Source organism: Microtus oregoni, unplaced genomic scaffold (assembly GCF_018167655.1).
Source record: "Microtus oregoni isolate MIOR12 unplaced genomic scaffold, Mior012 000000F_ref0000247, whole genome shotgun sequence".
NCBI classification, from domain to species: domain Eukaryota; kingdom Metazoa; phylum Chordata; class Mammalia; order Rodentia; family Cricetidae; genus Microtus; species Microtus oregoni.
In genome coordinates, this window is record NW_024543059.1 from 93,480,433 (window position 1) to 93,503,170 (window position 22,738).

General features: G+C 51.3%; 1 protein-coding gene across 2 annotated transcripts in view; it reads left to right on the plus strand.

Annotated features, from left to right (window-relative positions):
- The window catches only part of LOC121445535 (sodium-dependent neutral amino acid transporter SLC6A17-like), a 49,602-nt gene extending 34,272 nt beyond the window's left edge, over positions 1 to 15,330 (plus strand). For both annotated transcript variants that reach the window (XM_041647682.1, XM_041647757.1), the window contains exons 7-12: positions 5,169 to 5,410; positions 5,667 to 5,859; positions 7,978 to 8,170; positions 8,750 to 8,909; positions 10,654 to 10,816; positions 11,288 to 15,330. In XM_041647682.1, coding sequence (XP_041503616.1) covers positions 5,169 to 5,410; positions 5,667 to 5,859; positions 7,978 to 8,170; positions 8,750 to 8,909; positions 10,654 to 10,816; positions 11,288 to 11,656 — 1,320 coding nt within the window. In that variant the 3' untranslated portion in view covers positions 11,657 to 15,330. The remainder of the gene's footprint in view (positions 1 to 5,168; positions 5,411 to 5,666; positions 5,860 to 7,977; positions 8,171 to 8,749; positions 8,910 to 10,653; positions 10,817 to 11,287) is intronic.
- The last annotated feature ends 7,408 nt before the right edge of the window (positions 15,331 to 22,738 follow it).

Genomic DNA, 22,738 nt, shown 5'->3' on the forward strand with positions numbered 1-22,738 from the left:
TGAGAGCACATTGCTTTCCATGTCAGTGAGGTGCTTAAACAGTTGTGTTATACTCATCGTGTGTGTCAATTCATTTAAGCCTTCTAATGCCTCTCCGGGTAAGTGTTCTGATTACGGATGCTTTCCAAAGAGGCAAATTAACCATGGAGTGAGACAGCAGAGCAGCGCGCTAGGCGTTGTAACATGAGATGCCTGTTTCATGTGCTGGTGTCTGTCTGAACCTCTGGAATAATACTCAGAAAGCCAAAATCACAGTTACTTATTTCTGGGGAAGGAAACTAGACTTCTGAGATTAAGTGGTAAAGAAAAGGAGCCTGTAGCATGATTGATAAAAACCCAGAGACGGAAACTGGGTTTCAACCTGAAGGTTAGAAAAGCAAACAGCCACTGGTCTTACCTCTCTATCTAAGTCTGAAATGGCGATTCTGCCTCCAGGAATCTCAGAATGAGACTGTATCTGAGAGCTATCTCCTCCCATTTTATATTCCTCTCTAGTGTTGGGATTAAAGGCTTGCACCACTACTGCCCGATTTCTATGGCAAACTAGCGTGGCTACTGGGATTAAAGGTGTGTGTCACCACTGACTGGTCTTTAAGGCTGATCAGTGTGGTTGTTTTACTCTCTGACCTTCAGACAAGCTTTATCTATTAAAAATAAAAATGAAATATCACTACAGGAGCCCAAAGGATCAAGAATATATATATATATATATATATATTAACTCTCAAGGAAAAGCAGAGAGGTCCCTGGAGGTTCCAAGATCCCAGTCAAACAGTCTGGTTGAGGGACTTTCTTGACTCCCATTTGAGCAAAGACCTCTCGAAGAAGATGACCAGCCTTGCGACCCCTGTGACCAGCTCACCACCCAGTTTCCACTAGGGAGGTTCCTTGACTCTTGGGGCCCACTTCTACAGCTGCAAGAGGGGGTGCAAGTGATACCCCTCTGCAGAGCTGTCAACAGAGCTCTTAGGACTGCTCCTGGCAAGTGGGGTACACCTAGCAAGCACAGCTATTCTTGTCTCTGTCCCTTGTGAAGGTGACACCGTTCTTAGGCACTGGGAACTCTGCACTCCAGTGCCATCTGGTGTCTTGTAGCTCAGTCTGGCTCTGCCAGAGCAGGTGCTAGAGAAGCACCGAGAAGCAAGGCTGTGTGCTTCCGTCACGCGTGTGCTGCTGTCGCGTGTCACTCAGGCAGGTGCTCAGCAGCTGCTTGTGCATTCAGAAAACATCTTCTGTGCTGCAAAATACCTCGTTCCCTTGACAGGAAGTGACTTAGACGCTGTGCGAAAGAAACAGCAGGAAGCCAGTGCTACATCACACTGGGCTCCAGGAAGGGAATGGGCTTCTCTCCAGAGCAGAAAATCCCTGCCCGCCTCTCCTCTTGTAGTCTCATCCCAATGTTTGGAAGGGACGTGGAGCATCCTGTCTCAACTGACCTACGCTGACACTTGCTGAAAGTACATACTGTCATCCCGTGAAGCCTGACAAGAGCCTCCTTTAAAATCAAGTAACGTCAGGAGATCTCTCCCGAAGCCTCCTGATGTAGTCCACTTCCAGATTAGCTTTGGGTATCTCCAGCAGCAAATGCTCCCCCATTTAAGCTATGGACTAGGAGCAAGGGTGTGGGAGAACATTCACACAGGGCAGTCACCCCTCCAAGGGCGAGCTTTAGTGTTAGGTGATTTTTATGGATCCTCAAACCTCAATTTGTAGCTATCAGTCTCTTTCAAAATCATCTAGGGCTAAGGGTGGGGGTGGGATCCAGAAGAACAAGATTGGTCTCCTGTTGATCGTGTTTTAAACTGGCAATGGCTATAGCAGGGGCTGGCTGCACTGCCCATTTCTACTTTTGTTTATCTTATAATATATAAAAAGAGCAATGATAGCTGTGGTCCTAATAAAAGAAACAGTTGTTTATAACCAAAATGATTGCATGTACCTGAACCCTGCCCTGTCCTTTGAGATGTCCCTCAAGCTATTAGACCAGACCCACTAGTCAGTTTGGGACTGGGCTGTCTCCCCTGGAATAGCTGCTTTTGTTTAAGAATTTTGCCCTGTACGGTGATGGGGCTTGACATATCACAGCATTCTCACTATAGATTCAGGGAATGACAAAATTCCTAACAAAGTCCCATGCTTAGGTCTCAAAGACAGGTGAAACCCTCACAGTGGACATCAGGAAACACCGGTGATGGCCACACAACCATCATGAGGGAGTATATATAATCCCTCAGCCCATTTCTGGAGCCTTCTGGAGAGGGGTGTCTAAAGAGTCATTTCTGGAGCCTTCTGGAGAGGGAGGGGTGTTTAAAGAGTCATTTCTCAGAATCAAGTGACTGTTCTCCTTTTCTCTAATCTCTGCTTTCCTATTAAACCCAGTACAGACCCCTGTTTCTTAATTTAAAAAAAAAAAGGTGCTTTGGTTCCTGTAGAACTCACTTGGAGGGCAAACAACCTGCACAGATGCGAGCCTATTTATAGTCCTTATTGATTCACTTGGTGTGAAAATTCCTATTGTGCTGCTGACATCCCGAAGTGTTTGATTACAGGGTCCCGCCCCAAATCTTGCTGGGGAATGTTCATGTGGCTGTGTCTCACGGCACCATATTACTGTCCTAAATTAAAATCAGAAGCAAAGCCTCACTCAAGTCCCAAGGTTTTACATAGGAGCCCTGGACCTGGGTACTTCAGCAAAAACACAAAACAAAAAAATCAAAACAAAGCAAAAGTCAAAACATTCATCCTGTATCAAAAGCCAGACTTCTGTATTAGAGGTGGAGCTGAGAAGCAGAACAGGATCCTGGCATGCAGGAGGCCCAGAGTTCCACCCCTTATAGTATACATTAACACACACACATGCACACACTCACGCACACACGCATGCACTCGTGTACACAAGCACTCACATGCAGTGAAAATGTGTTGGACATAGTGGTGTACACAGGAAAAGCATGGGTTCCCGGCAAGTCTGAAGTACACAGTGAGGCCCTTTCTCATAAGACAAACATCTGTTCAGAGCAGACCTTTGTCTATGCACACGCAGTGGCCCACAGGCGATCCCTTCCCTATTTCCAGGACCATTTGTCTTTCAGGCTCCTCCATGACCACTGATACAGCATCTGCCCTTCCGCACCTTCCCCTCTTGCTTTTCAGGGAAGGCAGGGCTGTCAAATTAAAAACACCTCGAACGGCAGGCAGAAACTGGAGGTGCCGACCTGCTTGCAGCCTGTCCTGTCCTTCTCCCTCTTTCATTTCTAGTGAGGACTTCAAAGGGCTCTTGTGGAAGACAGCTCCACTCTCCATTCCTACGTCCCTGCCCCCACCAAGTTTTCATCCAATCATCAAGTCATAGCACCTGAAACAAAAAACGACAATATAGAAAAACAGCAACACTGATTTCACAGATGTTTCCTGATAATACCCGCTCTGCTGCCCAAGGCTGGCCCTTCCAAGAACTAGCTTATATGCCTGGACTCTACTCTTTCCCTAGGCTTCTTGCCTTCCCTCCCTCCACCTGGCTCCAGGACCTCTGGATCCCTGAGCAGCTAATTCTACCTGTGACCTCCTGCCGCTGGCACCCTCCCGGAGGATCTGTCACTGGGAATGTGAACTTTCCCTGTATGATGTACCACATCCAGGTCCTCCTACCCCCCCCCCCCCCACCATGGATCTACTGCTCCCTTGGAGGTGACTTTCTCTTTCCTGCATGAAACTCTAGAGATGGGTTTGGCCCCAGGACCTGTCCTCTTCTCGCTGTCTGTCTACAGGACAACCTCGGTCTCCAGCTGTGCTCCCTGCAGTAAACTGCACTATCTACCTGTTCAACAGTCCCCAGACCATTAAACTTAACCTCTCTAAACTGCCTTCTAGACCTGCTCTGCCCAGTGCCTTGGACCTCTCTTCCCTCAGCCCCCTCTCCAGGGAGACCACAAACATGGCCGGCCAGTCTAGCAAACCCAACTCCAGTTCATCTTTCAGGTCTTCATTCTCCCTTTTAAATCTCTCCCTCAGCACCATCTGGCCGCAGGAAAGCCACTATCCCAGGCCACTTGGAGCTCCAGAAGGTGCTTCCTTGCGGCTTCCTGGCTCCATACACCGATGACTATTGTGTATGCACATCTAATAGCGGCCTTTTTTCTTCAGCTCCTTAGTGTATCCTGGATCAAGTGTTTTCCTAGAATGAATACCAAGATCTCTACAGGCCTTTGCCTCTTTGGGTTTCCTCAGCACCACCGAACTATCCCCCCTGCACTGCCCCTCCCCTGCAGCACTGTTGTATGGCGTCTTCTGCTTACATCACCCCAGCTGTACCCCGTGCTCCATCCTACCCGTATCACCTCTCCTGCCCACATCACCCCAGCTGTACCCACTGCTCCATCACACCTAGATCACCTCCCCCTCCCACATATCCCAGCTGTACGCACGGCTCCATCCCACCTGTATCACCTCCTGTATGTATCATCCCACCTGTACTACCCCACTTGCTCGCCTCCCCTGCACCCCTACCTGTGCCAGACCATTTATACCACGTCACCAGTCCAGTCATAACCCCTCAGGCACTTCCATGTCCTTTATAAGCCACCCTATGCCCACACTGATTTCTCTTCCTCAATATTCTTATCTCTGCTGTCCCGGGTCAGATGGCCAGCTTGAGGATTCTCTCCCTGGGCAGCATCCTGACCCTCTTGTCACAACTGTTCTGAACACCGAGTGCCGACTGTCCCAGCCATGTTTGCAATTTAGCATCTGTTGGTGGGATCAGTTTACCAATGTCCATCTCTCCAGTTAGACCATAAACTCCAAGGATGCTGGAACCCTGCCTCGTTCATTCTCCTTAGCTCCTACCTTGAGGAATGAAGAGGGAAAGAAAATTTGAATTGAAAAAGACTTTGGGAATAGCTCCACGCCACCCAAATTCTCTTATAGTTCAGCCTCCTGTGTAAGCAAGCACTCAGCATTTTTAATTTTTGAGGTTGTCCTTTGCACCAGAGGAAGCTGAGGCGTGGAAGAGTTAGGGGAATTGCCTGGAATCTCCCGGCCACAACTGCTTAATACCAGGCCATGTTGCATCAGCTCTGGAGGCTGCGGAAAGGGTGGGGGATGGTGGGCACATGGGTAAAACCATCATCTCTTTGTTTCTGTCTTTGTCCCCATGGTCATCCCCATAGCTGGACAAGATGCTGGACCCCCAGGTGTGGCGGGAGGCAGCCACCCAGGTCTTCTTCGCCCTGGGGCTGGGCTTCGGAGGTGTCATCGCCTTTTCCAGCTACAACAAACAGGACAATAACTGCCACTTCGATGCTGCCTTGGTGTCCTTCATCAACTTCTTCACCTCGGTGTTGGCCACCCTCGTGGTGTTTGCTGTGCTGGGCTTCAAAGCCAACATCATGAATGAGAAGTGTGTGGTCGAGTAGGTGGCCTGACCCCTCCAGTCCCTTCTTTCTCTGCCTGCCTCACCCAAAGGTAGCAGGTGGGCTGGGCAGGATGAGAGGCCCCCTTCATCCCATAAGGGATGAGGTCATCATCTTCCTCAGCCCTGGCCCACAAGAATAGGCTCCTGGATGTCTCTGTCAGTGGCCTATGGGTGCCCTGCCTGGGTTTCTGGGAGGGGTCTCTCAGGTCCCACACTTCCCTTCTTACCAGGTCCTGCCCTCTTTGCAATGCAGGAATGCTGAGAAGATTCTAGGGTACCTCAACTCCAACATCTTGAGCCGTGACCTCATTCCACCCCACGTCAACTTCTCACACCTGACCACCAAGGACTACTCCGAGATGTACAACGTCATCATGACTGTTAAGGAAAAACAGTTCTCAGCCCTGGGCCTGGATCCCTGCCTCCTGGAGGATGAACTTGACAAGGTACTGGAACAAACTGCCCTTCCTAGGACAAGCAGGAATCCGAAGATAAGCTCAGTGGCTGGAGCTTGGGCCTTGAAAGCCCATAGAGCAATGGTTCTCAACCTTTCTAATGCTGTGACCTTTTAATACAGTTCCTGATGTTGTGGTGACCCCCCAAACATAAAATTATTTCGTTGCTACACCATAACTGTAGTTTTGTTACATTTGTGAATTGCAATGTAAATATCTGATATGCAGGGTATCTTATATGTGACCCCTGTGAAAAGGTTGTTTAACCTCCAAAGGAGTCACGCCCCACGGGTTGAGAACCATGGCCGCAGAGTCATGCACTTACTAACACGTGAAGACTCACTATGAGCACAGATGGAGAAAGGCTGGAAGCGTCAGGATGCCCAGAGGGAAGCTTATGATTAGATGGAGGGTCAAAGGGAACGCTGAAATCGCAGGAGCCCTTGTCAGTTTGAGTCGGGATCCCCCTTTGTTGAGCAGGCTTCTTCTACACAGGACCCCGTGTAAACAATCCACTTAGAACAACAGCTGTGGACCAGGTAATTGCTAATTCCCTCCAGTTCCCATTTCCTTTGACCCCTACGGCAGCTCTATGAGTTAAGTATGAATATTGTTCCCAGTTTTATCAATAAGGAGTCTGTAGGTTGTGGGAGAGATCAGGGTCTCACAGCTAGTAAGCAAGAAAACAAATTAGTGCTCTAGTTCCAGAGTCCTTGTTCGCCTCATCCCTTGAGACGCCTGCTCTCGTCAGTGCTCCCACTTCCACCGTCACAGTGAGACTTAGCTCCTGGGCTAAGCAGAGGTACTCCTCCCCATTAGTGCTCAGGCTGAGGTGGGGATAACTTTCTCGCGTTTGCATTTGCACCTCTGGGCACTTTCAAAATGACCGTTCTGCTACAGTGGTACCAGCAAACCAACCAGACAGATCCACAGATCCCAGGCCTCTGGCTAGAGCCAAGGCGCATGTTGGGGATAGCAAGCCCCATTAGCCCCTGAGTTTCTTCACAAGACCAGAAGCTTTCCATAGAGGTGTCTGAGATCCATGCCAAAGGCTGCTCCATGGCTTGGAGCTGTAGTTTTGTTGGTAGAGTGCCTGTCTAGCATCCTGGGTTTGATTCTGTGCCCTTAAATAAAAAGGATTAACAGAAGAAAAGCAAAAAGACAGCTTCACTAGTCCGGGGGCGCTGCATCCCACTATCTCTGGCTTCTCTCCCGTACTCAAGAGCAAAGGAGCCCAACTGGCAGCATCCTCTCTTTCCACCCCTTCTCACAGCCGTGACCTGATCTTCTGATAACGCTAGGAATACAGCAGGTTTTTTCAAGAGTAGCTAAATGACAACTGAGAACTCCTAAGTTCCCTCCAGGTAACAGGACACTTGTGAGTGACGTGAGCAGGCAGTGTGGCCCTTGTATTAAAGCAGTGGCTCCATACTTGGGCTGTCCACGAGACCCCTGATAGCTTTAGAAAACGTCACACCACCTTAACCTTTGCCCAGTGAAATCGTGGTCTCTGCAGGAGAACCTGACAAGGGTGGGTATTTAAAGACTCTAGTTGCTCCCATTGGACAGCTGAGCCTGAGTGTCTATAATTCAGCAGTTCAGAACTGGGAGTGGTCACTGTGGCTGCAGCAAAGAGGAGTCTTAGGAGCAGGGTCCTACATTGTGTGTGTTTCTAGATGGGAGCATCTTCACCTGGACCACTGGGGTCCCGAAACAACCTGTAGAATTAGGTCCCCTAGGGAAACTCTCAGGGACTTTTTTTTTTTTTTTAACATTTTAGTTTAGTGTGGTTGCTTTGAGACAATCTTAATCTGTAGTCCAGGTAAGCCTGAACCTCAATGTGAAGTTCAGCTGGCCTTGAACTCTTGGCAGTCCTCCTGCTTTAGCCCTCTGAGTGCTGGAATTATAGGTGTGAGTCACTACAGCTAACTCTCTCCAGAGACTCTGATGTTCACTATGGTTTGAGATCCTCTCTTTCAAGCTGAAAAGAGTTCAAGTAGCAATGGGGAGCCCTGTGAAAGAGGGAACGGTGATTCCTGTTCCTCCAGAGGGAAGGAGGCAGAGGACCTCTGGAGTAAGAGTAGCCCCCACTCTCTGCCCCACCCTTAGTCTGTGCAGGGCACAGGCCTGGCCTTCATCGCCTTCACTGAGGCCATGACACATTTCCCGGCCTCCCCCTTCTGGTCTGTCATGTTCTTCCTGATGCTCATCAACCTCGGCCTGGGCAGCATGATCGGGACGATGGCGGGAATCACCACACCTATCATCGACACCTTCAAGGTGCCCAAGGAGATCTTCACAGGTAAGTAACTCCCTGTCACCCTGCCAGACACCAGCCCGGCACGCATGTGACAATCAGGTTCTGAATTGATTGGGCGGTTTGTCACCCCATCTGCAGAAGGCTCTTCTCCCTGATGATAGACAGTTGGACCTGGATGTGCCATTCAGGATCCCCGTCTACCTCTTCCCTGCATCCCTGGGGAGGAGGAGTGGCGTAGTGGCTTCCTCCTTTCAAATGGGAAAACTAAGGTTTCCCGGGAAAGGATCGTAGGACTAATCAGTTGAATCATCTCAATTCAGTTCAGTATTTAAGTGAAGCAGCTGCCTTGGGCTTGGTGCTGTGCCCAGAGCAGGGAGCATGAGTTGGGAGGGGGGGGGGGGCGGAGAAAGCAGAGTTGATGCCTTCCTCAAGAGTCCCCTGCCTGATGTAGGGGGAGCTCAGAACCTCAGCTTCCAGCGCTCTCCTGCAGGGCAGGGCCGTGCCTGTGAATCATAGAGGGGGCAGGCTGCAGGCCTGCTTGGGAGCAGCATGCTGGGGGGGTAGCCGGGTCCCCCCCACCCTGCACCTTTGCCCCCACACCGGCCTCTCGGCTCTCTGTAGTGGGCTGCTGTGTCTTTGCATTCTTCGTGGGGCTGTTGTTCGTCCAGCGCTCCGGAAATTATTTCGTCACCATGTTCGATGACTACTCGGCCACCCTGCCACTCACCGTCATCGTCATCCTTGAGAACATCGCTGTGGCCTGGATTTATGGGACCAAGAAGTAAGGAGGTCATAGAGAGTGATGGGGACAGGTGGAGGAGGGGGGTTCTTTCCCATGAGGACTTTTCGGGGGGAAACCTGCATTCTCGAGGCTGCTTCTGAAAGGGGCAAGAGATTACAGACTATGGGAGCTAAAGGGCCCCCTGGCACCAGGAAACTGAGGCCTCTAAAGAGGCCAAGAATATTGGAAGAGACAGAGCCATGCTAAGGACCTTGGGATCCTAGGTTCCGATCCTGACGTCAGCCTAAACAATTAACTATCACAGCCCCTTTGCAGAAGACCAGTCCAGAGATGGCTGCTTAGCTTGTGTAGCACTTGGCTGGGATTCCAAGCCCCCCCTCCCTCGCCCTCCAAGTAGACTCCAGCAGCCTGATTTATAATTTTAAGGAATGGGTTTTGGCCTCAAGTTTTGGTTTTGCAGAGAAAGGGGGTTTAGCAGTAAGGTCAGATCTGGTTTCATGGCCTGACCCAAGGCAGATCTCCACTTACAGCCAGTACTTATTTACGGTCAAATCTTCATTCCCGGGGACTCCCAGGACTACCACCTTCCTACCCTCTTGGTGTTGACTGTGTTCACTGTCCTTGTCCTCAGAGAGGCCCAGGCCTTCCACTGCGAAGCTCAGCCTGACCCTCCTTGATGTCCAGATGGGTTTGGAATCCAGTGTGTCTCACAGGGGACATCTGCTTCCTGGGAGGGCACAGGAGGAGGAGGGGCAGAAAGCATAAGAGAAGGAGCGCCCAGGACAGGGGTGAAGACGAATGCCTATTATTCTGTCACCTGTGAGACCGAGGCAGGATTGCCATGAGTCTGAGGCCAGCCTGGGCTCACAGAAAACCCCTGTCTCAAAAGACAACAGAAGGGAAGGAAGGAGGAGCGAATTGACGGCGGGATGAGAAAAGGAAGGGACAGAGGACTCCCCCGTGTTCCCCCCACGCGCTGGGGCTGGAAGGCTCTGCCAGAAGGGCTTGGACTGTGGTGCCGTGGACTCCTGTGCAGCTTGTGGAAGCCCCTGTGCCTGTTCTCACAGTGTCCCTTTCAAATGCATGCAATTAGCTATCCATAATTATATAGAAAACCAATGGTACTGAGAACGGATTAAGCATTGTTTAGTGTGGTTTAGTGTGTACTCTCTTTGTACCACAACAAGTCTGGAGATCTGGTTGTGGGTCTAGTAACAGCTGTCACTTAAAAACAGTGGTGGACATATGTGTTTCTGGTATCTTCCATAGCAGGCGGTGATAAGAGAATGTCTGATTCAGTCACAAGTAGCGCTAACACTCTTGAGGTTGCTTGCACTTACAACAGAAGGAGTGGCCAGGTTCGGTTAGCGTGATTGAGGTAAAGATGCATTTTGTATACCACCCAAAACTGTAGCCTGCCTGCCTCCTTAATTTAGAGACCTTAGGATTTTTAGAAGCTTCTTCCTTCCCATGCTAGGTGCATTACTGCCTCTTCTCCAGCAGGGGGAAGCGTGAGCACGGCAGGTGGGAGGCAGCAGCACCCTGAGAACTCAGCTTTCTATCCCCATCCACTGGTCCCCAGCCTGCCTAGTGAATCAAATCTCCGGTGTGAAGTAGGCAAAGCAGAGCCTCCTGGAGACCACTGGGGCTTCACACTGTGAATCCCGAAGACAAAGGCTAGCAGAACCCAGAAGGGATTGGTCAGAAACAAGTGACCATAAGGGAAAGGGAAGGCACGGTGGCAAAGGTGCCTACTGCTCTTGTCTTCTGCTCTGTCTGGCAGGTTTATGCAGGAGCTAACAGAGATGCTGGGCTTCCGACCCTATCGCTTCTATTTCTACATGTGGAAGTTCGTGTCCCCATTGTTCATGGCTGTTCTCACCACAGCCAGCATCATTCAGCTGGGGGTGTCGCCCCCAGGCTACAGTGCCTGGATCAAAGAAGAGGTGAGTGGTGGCCCCGCAAACCCCAGAACCACTTGCATCTTCTCAGGCCTTTACAGATAATCGGAACAAACCTGTCTAGGACAGCAGCTCCGTGACAGGTCTTGCCAGGTGCCCTGTCTTCCTAACGTACAGTCTGTAGGACAGCCCTAAGGAGTGGCGTTATTCCTCTAGCATAAACGGAGAAACTGGAGTTGGGCAAAATCAGCATACTCCTCGGGTGTTCTAAGGCAGTGTCTTTTCGTGTCTATGGTGTGGAATTGCCTGCCCTTTCTACAGATGTAGACACTGAGCCCCCCTTTAGCCAAGGTGATCTACTGGGGACGCCAACTCTACTGCTACTTGGCCAGGGTGGAGGGAGGGGAGGAGGGGAGGAGGGGAGGCCATAGGCAAGGGTGGGAAAAAATCAGCCTGTAGGCTTGGGAGGGGCATTGCCTGGCGCCCTGCAGCACCCCTCCTGCTCTCAACCCTTAGGCTGCAGAGCGCTACCTGTACTTCCCCAACTGGGCCATGGCACTGCTGATCACCCTCATCGCTGTGGCAACCCTGCCCATCCCCGTGGTGTTCATCTTGCGGCACTTCCACCTGCTCTCTGACGGCTCCAACACCCTCTCTGTGTCCTACAAGAAGGGCCGCATGATGAAGGACATTTCCAATCTGGAGGAGAACGATGAGACCCGCTTCATCCTCAGCAAGGTGCCCAGCGAGGCTCCCTCCCCCATGCCCACCCACCGCTCCTATCTGGGGCCCGGCAGCACATCGCCCCTGGAGAGCAGCGGCAATCCCAATGGACGTTATGGAAGTGGCTACCTCCTGGCCAGCACCCCTGAATCAGAGCTGTGACCACTGTGCCATTCTGCCCACCTCCCCTCAATACCCAACCTGCCCACTTGGCTGGGCCTAGTCTCTTCCTCCGTGGTAGCTGCCAGACCCAGGCTAGTCCACGGAGAGGGGATCTGCCCGGCCTTGTTCCCCACCCAAGTCCCAGCAGACTCCCTCTACCTATGAGCAGGGGACTGGGGACAATTTCATCCCCTCGTCCAGGCCTCCACCCCATGTAACTTTTTGAGAACTCTTGCCAAGTTGCAGCCATGTGACCACAACAACCCCAGTATGGGGGAACTTCAAGTGGGCACTTTAGGACTCGACACCCCCTCTCCCTGTGAAACCTACCACTTGCAGTTCTCAGGTCTTGGGGAGGCTCGCTTTGCGCTGTTGGTATTGGTGGTAGTGGGCAGAGGCTTCAGGGCCGAGGGCACAGGTGGTAGACTTTAGCCCAGTCTGCCGTAAGAACAGAACACATCATCCTGTCAGCCCAGCATGGCTGCTCCTGAGCTAAGATGGGGATAGGGACACGTGTGTCAGGAAACTCCTCAGTTCTGTCTTACGAGATAGGCGGTACCCTCTGGCTTGAGCGAGAACCTGAGCATTGAAAGGAATGCTCCACAGCCAGCTCATGGAATCTTTGAAATGACTCTGTTTCTCCTGCCAGGGGCAGACCGGGTATGTTCCTGATTCTGCCTGGAAGCATGGTGAAGGGAGGGGTCACCTTAACTAGGGTTTAGCCATTTTTTTGGATCTCCACTATCCAGCCTGGCGCCAGGGGTGGTGGTCTTGGCCTCTGTCCCAGGGAGAAAAGGGGCAGCGCCAGGCAGGCGAGGTTTGCAGAGCACAACCTAAGGGTTCCAGCACAGCCTAGGTCTGGAGCACAAGTGAAACACTCTCTTCCGCTCTCACCCGGAGCTCGCCATCCTCTTTCGTGGCAGCTTCTCTCCTGGAATGGGGGTTCCTGGAGTTCAGGGCCGTGTCACCAGGAGCCCTCGTTTCTAGGGAAAGACAGGTCATTTCACTGCCCCTTCGGGCTGCCTCTCGCTCTCCCTGCTGCACAAGCACAGCCTCCGGTGTGCACCTCGTGTGAAGACACCTTGGAAACTTTCCCAAACTCCCCCAGTCTGTTCAGAGATATGGCACAGGTGATTCTGGGCAGGATGGAGGCTGCCGGGGGTGGAGGGCAGTGGCAAAGCAAAGAGCCTCTGGTTTTAGGCCCTGAGAAGGTACAGCCTCTGGCAGTGTCCCTGTCCTTCTATCAAAGCTCCCCTGGGGAGAGGGACTGTTTCAGAGCAGCCTGTAAGGACTCAGAAACTGACCTGAGAATCAGGGTATCTCTCTGCAGTATGACCTCAGAGAGATGGTGTATGGATATATATATCCATATATATGTGTGTGTGAATGTGTATATATTTATGTATGACTGGCAGACTAGGATGGATGGATGGATGGGTGGATATATATGTATATACACACATACATAAATGTATATATATGTGTGTATGTGTGTGTATATATGTGTATATGTATATATATACATTTCAAAGTTTTGGTGGACAGGAACTGACCCGGGTAACTTCCAGAGGTTCCTGGGGTCATTTTCTTGGCCCTGACTTCCCTCAGTACTGAGAGGGGCAGACTAGGCCCAGGTGCCCACCTTCTATTCCTATGCCTACTGGTTACCTCCCTTCCTAGCCTGAGAGGTCCATCCCCTCCTCCTGCCATCTCTCTCTTTCCTCAGTTCCTCACCGCCTTCTCTCCCTTGTAACCTTCTCAGTTCCACCTGTCCTAGTATTTGAGGTGAGAGGGAGTCCGAATCTCCCTGAAGAGATGCGCTTTGGGGGTGCGGCATCCCGTCATCGGCCCCCCTTGCCTGACAACACCTTCTCCCTGGCCCCGTGCCTAGTCCCGAGCAGAATTAGCAAACAGGAAGTGCAGGCCCCAGTGGACTCCACTATCTCTACTCCTCTCTATGCTATTTCTATTGTGCATTCAATCTGTCCATGTGGGTGTCCTTGCTGTGAAATGACAAACCCCATATTATACTGCGGCTGGTGGGCTATTTTCATCCTCAGTGCTGTACAGATCTATTTTCATTGTATATTTGATATATTTTTAATTTTGTAGCGTGGCTGGGCCAGGCCCCAGCCTGTGAGCCTGCGGTGAGTGGGGGGAGGGGAACCGAGCCGAGGCTGCTTGCTTGTGCGTTGTGGGCTCTGTAGGGTTTGTCGTAGCCTTTAGCTGTAGGCCGGAACCTGTCCTGGTTGCATCTTTGCTGTGAGTTGGACATAGGTCCTAGAGCACGTGCTCCCTTTCTCCGTGAGTGTGTGTGTGTGTGTGTGTGTGTGTGTGTGTGTGTGAGAGAGAGAGAGAGAGAGAGAGAGAGAGAGAGAGAGAGAGAGACATTGGTAGGTGTGAGTGCATAAGGTGCTGATCTGTGATACCCCCACCCCCCACCCCCCCACCCAGTGTTCACCACCTTCTGAAGACCTGGGTCTTCCTCTTAGCTCTATGGGGAAGCCTCAGGACAGACACTTCAGAGAGCACTAGCTATGGGGAAAGGCTTGCTTCCCACAGGTGACTCATGTCTCATGTCCTTCCATGGAAGGACGGCCTTGGGTGGCGGGGGAGCCCCATTTATTTTCTAGCCAACCTTCTGTTGTTCACCCTGGAGGCACTCGGTCTTCAGCAGACAGCGCTGGGTTTCTTAGGACAGCTGTCCGAGGGAGGCGTCTCTCTGCCTTTCTGTCCTGCATTTGACCTTGAAAGAGTCCTGAGTACCCAGAAAGCAACAGCTGCTCCTTAGACCTCTGCTGGCTCCTCAGGAGAGATGAGGTGAAGTCTCCTGACACTGAAGATCAAGCCCCAGCTTCCTTGGAGGACCTGGCAGTGAGGGCCAGGATCCCCACTGCTGCTGGTTAGTGCTGCCCAAACAGTGCCCACCAGGAGACAAGGGGTTTCGGGGGGGCTGTGAGTCAATTGAGTTGGGGCAGGGCAGAGGTACACCTAAGGGTTCCCTGTTCTGCCTGTCCCCCAGCCCCAGTCACCAGCCTCTTGCTCAGGGAGCCCTTGGGCCCCTCTTCCGGGAGACAGTGTGAAGCCTGAGGCCCAATTTGGGTGGTGGGGGAGACATGAGGCACCCAAGGGAAAGCAGGTGAGGTTGGCATCTGCCATCAAGCAATAAATCTTCAGGGGCTGCCGCTTTTTAAGTGCCAGGAAATGCCCTCCAGAGGCAGCCTGTGTGAGCCCTGAGGCTGAGCCAGCCCCACACAGGCCTGCAAGTATTAACAGGTAGGGACTGCCCTTCTTCCTTTCCTTATCGTACCCCTCCCCCAACCAGAGTAGGCCCCACTGTGAAAAGGGAATGAAAGCGAGGCGGGTCACAATACACCTGTGACTCTGTACCCTGCTGGTCCCTCCCCTTAGGTCTGAAAGGGCAGGGAACTGGTGGAGGAGGGCCCAGGGTCATTTCTCATGAGAAGTCCTGCTTTAAACAGACCTAAACACATATCAGGCAGTCTCTTCAGGGCCAGGCACAGGTTCAGAGCAGTTAGAATCCATGTGTCCTGGACTGGTCAGAGCCCTGAGTCAGGATACTCAGCCCAGGAGAGGGGATGAGGCAATGCCACCCCAGGGCCCCTCCTTCGTCTCCCCTACCCTGGTGTACAATAAAGTGTCTGTTCTTACCACTCTCTCTTGCCTTTCTTACACTTACAGGGGTGCGGGGAGCTGAGGGGAGCTTTGGGACAATAGTGTCATTTTATTCTTATGGATGCTGGCTGAGAAATTTGAGGATGGATATCCAGTTTCCTGGGAGCTTCCCTAGGTATTGACGATGTGCGCACTGTTTTTGGCCTTACTATGTCTCAGCGACTGTACAGCTAAGGTCTTTTCTCTGAGGGAAATGTTTGGAACCTACATTTTTTTTTTCCTGGGCGAGGAAAATGAGGCTCTGTCTAATATGAGGATGTGCTGCTCAGTGTCCTCTTCCAGGACTTTTCAGGGGTCATTCCTCTGCCTGGCTTCAGGGAAAAACGACATATGTACACTCTGCAAGGGTGCAGTACCAGAGGTCTGTGGGGAACACAAAAGGCAGGGGCCTGACTTGGTCCTTAGGGAAGTGGGCTGGTTCCAGAAAGCCGTGCTCTAAGTGCTGAGAGTCCCCCCCAACACACACACACTGCAAATGCTGTCCTTTGGAATCTTCAGCGGAAGCTACAGGTGAAGTATAAGGTGTGATACCCCAAGTTTTGTTATATAAGCACCCACTGAATGCAGGACCGTGAAGAACAGAGAGAGCTGGTGGCGGAGAAGCCCCTTTCTTGCCTCCACTAGGAGCACAGTCTCGGGAAGAACCTCACTCTCTTCCAGCCCCATCCTGGTCTGGATCAACGCTGCCCACCCTGCCCTCCCTCTCTGTCTCATTCAGCAGGGCCCTCCAAAGGGACCTTCCATTTCCTGTCCCTGTCTCCCGTTGTTCCACGAGCAGCCACCAGGTGGCAGGAACCCCTTTCTGTCCATGTTTTAGCCTGGGAAACCTCCTCTTCAACTGTCACAGACTCTGCTTGCAGAGTATTCATAATAAACATTAAGAATGCACCATGGGGTAGACTCCATGTTAGCCAGAGACACCCCCAGAACAGGCAAACCAGCACCCAGTGCCCTGATTTGACCAAGGAGGCACCTCTTTTGTTCCATCAAATCCCCCTACTTATCTCTCAGACAAGGGAATGTCCCAGTGTTGGACAAATCATTCTATATACAGCTACTCAGACTTCTGGGAAATTTGGTTGAAATGGCAGCTATCCCTCCAGGAGGGGTACACGGACCCTAAGACACTATATAAGGGCTTCACGGCAGTGGAGCTCGGAAGCTAAGTCCTCAAAGTAAAGTTTAAGTGTCAGGATGGTCTTGTCTTTCCCGAGAGACCTTAGGCAAGTTACTTAATCTCTCTGAGCCTACCTTTTCTAATTTAGAAGAGGGGAGGGGGAAGAAGAAGAGGGGGAGAGAATAGTTTGAAGTAGATAACACACCTGAATCAATAATCTTTTGCCGTACTCCGAATCAGTCCAAATTTTAAAATAACCATCATACCATACCTCATGATTTTGTGAATGGGGAATTCCAGTATGGATTAGGCCTGTAGATCAGTGGGAACTAAGGGGTATTCAGTTCATGGAAGAGCTGGTCTGGAAGTCCCAAGGGAGCCTTTCCTCACATGCATCAAATATCTAATTCCTGCGTAGAAATGGGTAGGAGTGGGGTTCAGCTGGGCTTGCTCGTCAGAGTGACTTTCTGCAACTGACCTTTCTGACACAGTTCATTTCTAGGGACCAGATTCTCACCTGATGGCTCACAGTGCCTGGGGAGACCATTTCAAGAGCAAAAAATAAAAAATAAATAAAAATAAAAATAAAAAAACGGAAGCTCAGCTGGAAGCTGCCTATTTCTTGAGGCCTGGGCTTGGGGATATTTCGCCTCCACCATGGTCTATGGGCCTTGGCATCTGTTCATAGGGCACCCAGACCTCACTGTAGATTAGAAATGGGAGGATACCACTCTGGGGCATCGGACGTCTCCATCATCCATCGTGGGCATGTCTGTGGATGCTTTTCCTGAGAGGATCTCAGTATGAAGTGCAGAACTGAGACACACAGGGAATCTCTCCTAATGAGGAGGTGAGCAGCTAAATTCGGGGCCTGAATGGAGGCAGTGAGCAGCAAGATGATAAGGGCATGCTGAAGAACACGAGAGAGTTTCTGCCCCATTTTCACCCCAGGGGCAGGCAGTGTGAGGTTGTTCCAATCATGAGTCTCTCACCAACCTTGGGCAGACCACTTAACCTTCTGAGCCCTGTATGACAATAAAATCTCTTCCTTGAGATGCTGGAAGAAATAAACGGACTCCTGAGGTACCAGTTGGAACCTAGCAGAGAAGTTTTTTCCATAGGGGGTTCTAACACATGATAAGTAAGCACAGCTCTCTTCTCGATTCCAAACCTGGGTGAGTGCATCTACCAGTGCAATAAACCAGCATCCTAGGACCATTGTTAAAAGACAGTCTCAGCCTAACTCAGGAAAAAGCCAAGGAAGGAGAAAAGAGAATGTCCCTTTCCAGGGAAGTGGGTGCTCACTAATCCCACCAGGGTTGTGTTTGCTCCTTAGCCACAGCCAGACACAGAGCCTCATCCAGCCCATAGGCATGGGCTAAAGAATGCTATAAGCTCCAGGAATGTGGCAGCTCATTTGTTGGTGAATTTTCAAAGGATTCTTTAACTCTTCTCCCATCAAGAAATTTCTCTACCTTTCCTCTTGAATTTGGGCAAGCAAATCCCCTCTTTGACCAACAGAAAATGGAGGAAATAATACTATGTGACTTGCAAGGAAGGCTGCATCAACAAGGAGAGTTCCACTTCCTCGCGGTGTTCTAGGGATAATGGTTCCTGGGGGAGCTCGCTGCTTTGTGAAGTTAGCCCTGGTACCAGAGACTACAAGGCTAGAAGCCATGAGGGATAATGGTTCCTGGGGGAGCTCTCTGCTTTGTAAGGTTAGCCCTGGTACCTCACAGAGACAATAGGGCTAGAAGCCGTGTGTTTATGCTTCTATTGACAGCTTCAGCTGAGCTCTTAGCCGATGGCCGTGTCAACCACCAGCCATGGGAGTGTGTCGTATTGAACACTCGGCTCAGGAGTCTCATGGATTTGCAGTACCAGTGGGTGTGTGATTGCAGTTGCATGAGTTCCAAGCACTGCTCAACGGAGCCCTTCCTACCTTTCTGGCCCATAAACAAGAATGAATGAAAGAAAATGACTGTTAAACTTACATTTTAGGTCAATTTGTTTCACAGTGAAAATAACCAGGAAGTGAATCTGAGGGCTTCTCTGACCAAATCACCTCATATAACAGTTGAGGACATAGAGGCCAGGGGTAAGAATTCCTACAACCAAGCAGAGGGGAAACCGTGGCCAAAGCCTGCTTTCCCGATCCAACCCAGTGGATGGTTTCCCATGCTGCAAGGCCCTGATGGGAGGGACCCCAACCGTCTCCTGCTTCTAACCTTCCTCCTCTGATCCCTTGCATCGGGCATGGCACAGGTATTCAGAGTGCCTAGAATTGTACTAACCACTGAGAATCTGCACAAAGGCTCGGATCAGGCAGGGTTTCTTGTCTTGTACAATCACAATGAGACTTGGTGTGTCCACCTTCCTGTGGTGCCAGGCACACTAGCTTAGGTGGGAAGGAACCTGGGAGCTGGGGAGAAGACGAGCAAGTCAACAGAAAACGTATCATGAATAAGATCACTCCATGCACAGCAGAAGGACCTGGTAGGGGGCCACTCCCAGGCTCCCAGGGTCTTCCCTCATGTCAGAAGGGCTGTATCTGTGCACTTTATGACTGACCTAACAAGAGCCTGGGTTTGAATTGTCTCTCCAGACAGCTGCTCCCCTTTCTCCAGGATCCTGCTGGAGGGGATCCGGCCCATCAGTACTAATTAACTACTCTACTGGAAGGAACCTGCTCCTTTGGAACTTAGCCCAGGTAGGAGGAATCTGTACTTTTCTGGATGGAGAGATGTTGAGTGCCAGGGAGTCATGCCAGCTGGGCCCCGCACTGTGTGTGTGTGTGTGTGTGTGTGTGTGTGTGTGTGTGTGTGTGTACACACTCCTCAGTCCCAGCTGCCTCCCAGAGCCCAACAGCCTTGATGGAAAAATGCCTGGAGGGGTCCCTTAAGCTGCCTCTGTGATTCTCATTTACACTGTCCTACACGTGGAGACCACATAAGCCTCCGTGCTTTCTCTGTTTGGGGCCCAAACCCAGCTGTGTAGCTCCATCTCCAAGGTTCACTGCTGCTGCATAGACCTGAAATCCCTTAACAGGAACATGCCTCTGAGGTAGCACTGGGTCCCTCCCAGCATACCCTGCTCCCTTCCAGCCCAGCCCTATAGCACTAAGCCAGTTTCTGAAGCCCTGAGGTCTGACCCAGCCTGAGTTATGATCTGCACCTTTCTGGTCTCTTCCTTTTAAGAGATGGAAGGGCATCAAAGGGTGTCTGGAGTTCCCTGAGATCTTTAAAGCAATACAAGAGCCTGAAGCTCTTGTCAGAATCAGTGTAGCTGGCCTCCACATGGCCCACAGGGCTCTGGGCCATTGTCTTAGGTATGTTCTTTCTAGACCCTTCCTGAGACAGCTCTCCCATGTGATTTGGAGCCCGAGAGCCTGGGGGTGGGAGTGGAAGAATAAGATGAGCTGTTGAGCAAACAAGTTTGCAGTCTCCTCTTGCCCGCCCTCCTCACCCTGCACAGAATAAAGGCCTGCCACATGTGCCTGGTGATGAGCTCCGATAAAGCAATTCAATTTGCTAGGCCAAGAGGGAGCGGGGCATGCTGGGAAAGGATGCTGGCTCCTTGGCCTGGATCTGAAAAAGGAGGGGTTGGTCCCTGGCAGGATCTGGAATGCTAAGAGAGAGACGTGAGCACCAAAGGATTATGACTTTGCCCTGATCGCCATAGGCCAGTTCCTTGGCCTGGAACCTCTCAGAAAAGGAGATCCCAAAGGACGGTAGAAGACAGGTCAGATAGCACCTGTTACCCCCAAGAGGGAGACCATATGCATGTTCTAAATGGGGGAAAGACTTTGATTTTAGCCTTTCCGTTTCCCTTTGGCCTCTATAAGGAGGGGAGAGGCTTCTTCGAGAGCCCTACAAAGGATACAGGAGCTCGAGAGCATGTACCGGCATCACTCTGGATTTCGGCTTTGCCTTCTGCCCTTATTCTTTGGCTAACCCCTTAATTCTAGCTAGGGAACTTACTTGGTCTGATATCTGATTCCACAGTGTGAACTGGCTCTAGATGCTCTTGTTGACAGCCAAAAAGAAAAATCCCAGGTGAGAAAGGAGAGGAAAGACTAAGATGAAGAGAGAGCCGTAGGATGAAGCCGCAGGATGAAGTTGGGGAGAGGATCGGGGTGAAGCAGGGGTTGGAAGTAGGCTTGCTTACTTTTGTACGCTGTCAGGATCTTAGGAAATGAAAAACAGAGAGGGTGGGCATTTTCCTGGGTATGTTAGGGTGGGGCTAAGCCTTGAGGTCTTGGAATCAGCAGGAATCCATGGACCAGCAGCTACTAGGAACCAATAGCAAACTGCCCGTTTCCTACACACCTAACAGCTTGGAGCAGAGGACAAGCTAGTTAAGCACCACCAGGGGGCAGCACCCACCCACTCACAGCAGGGCAGGGGGCTCACATTTTTCAGGAGTGTAGGTTTGGAAGAGAATAATAGCATTACCTCACACACAGAGATGAGAGCAATAGGCTTTTGCGTGCCAACCTTACTAGCCCAGAGAAAAAGGCCCATGAAGTGGGTTAATCCAGAGCTTTAGGATAAACTGTCAGTAGGGGCTGGCCCTCCTCCTAGACCACCTTTACCAATTCTTTTCTTGAGTTCTTCTTGGGACCCCCTAGCTCCAGACCAGCTTTCTCATCTCCCTCTCTGATTTTGTGGCCTTTTTTTCTTCCTGGCTGGGTTCCTCCTGCATTCTCTGCAGACACTCATCACCACCCCACTAAGATTGCAGATGGACGCACAAACTGGACAGCGGTTTCCCTGGGCTAGAGATGGGGATTTTCTCAATCATGTTGCAAAATTTGTTTTTGCTGCAGCCAAACTCTGAAATCCCGACAGCGTGTCTGAGGAGTCGGGGGTGCACAAAGAGGATCCCACAAATGAGCGCTTCTGACTGAGGTGAAGATGAGGGTGTGGCCCTCGCTTGCATGCTAGTTCAAATCATCAAAGATTATTATTTTTATTTACTTCATTCATGATGAAACCCTTGCTTATAAAAATCCCTTGCATTTATGTTGGACTTTTAACCTCTCTCTGAAGAACAGGCAAGCCCCAGGCTTGCAGATAGTTTATTGTTTTGTTCGCCTCATCCAGAAATCGGATGGTACACATGTAGTATGAGGTATGGTGTGTCAATCATCCTGCACTCTGTTTAAACCTCCTCTTCATATCACGCAGAGCGCCTGCAGCAGAGAGAGGCAAAGGAGATGGAGAGGGAGGAGAGTAAAGACATAGGTGTGGTTCTGGGCTTAAAAAAAAAAACAACTAAAAACCAATGAAAATGGAAATTGCTCTTGGGACACGGCCAGCAAGATCCAATGCTTCATGTTTTGGATATGGCAGCTTCTCAATTACTTAGCAAATGGGTCCTCAGAGGCAATATGAAAAAAACAGTGCAGCCTAGAGGAGCCCAGAGACAGGGAGAGAAGACGAACCACAGGAAAAGACAAACTGCAAGGAATGGGACAGTAATATGATCCTAAGATGGCATAAGGCAGAGTGTGGCCCTTCCTGTGGTCCCTTCATAGCAACAGGGAGCAGGGCCTTCAACCTGACGATCTTCAGGGCCACACTCACCATTTCTTCAAGGAGAGCCTCAGGTTTAGGACTTCCCTCCACCTAGACCCAAAGCACTTCCCTGCTCAGCACCATGCTGTCCTGGTTCCAAGGTGGAGGCTGTGATGACTATGGCAGAGATCATGACTATCAAGATCTAAAGCACCCAAGATACGGGCCATGGTGGTCAGAAGGCCCTAAACAGTGTTTCCGGAGGAGGAGAGGACAGCTTCTTTGATGTACAGCCTTACCACTCTATTCCATCCTGGATTCCACTCGGCCACAATGAAGCACTGAAACCGCAACAATACCACCGGGTTAGCTGCAAGCGAGACACAGGTTAGGTTCTGTGTGAAGAGGCTCAGAGAAAGAGAGAGGTTAGAGGTCAGGAGTCGAGACCGCTTGAGTGTCACCAAGGGCTGCAGTGGGTGGAGCTGAGGGCTAGGGAGAGGCGGGGAGAGGGGCGAGAGGGGATGGCGGCGGAGGCGCGCAGGGGCGGCGCGCGGCGCTGGGCACTAGCTGTGAGCGGGGTACGCGCCTCGGTTGGTTTGGAATGCGCGGAGGAAGGCTGAGCTCCGCCGCCCGAGCTCCGCAACGCACCTAATCGGCCCGGCGCCGCGCCGCGCCGCGCCCATCCCGCCCCGCGGAGGGTGCGCTGGGGTCAGGCGGGGCCGCGAGGAAAAGGCGCCACTTGGAGCGCCA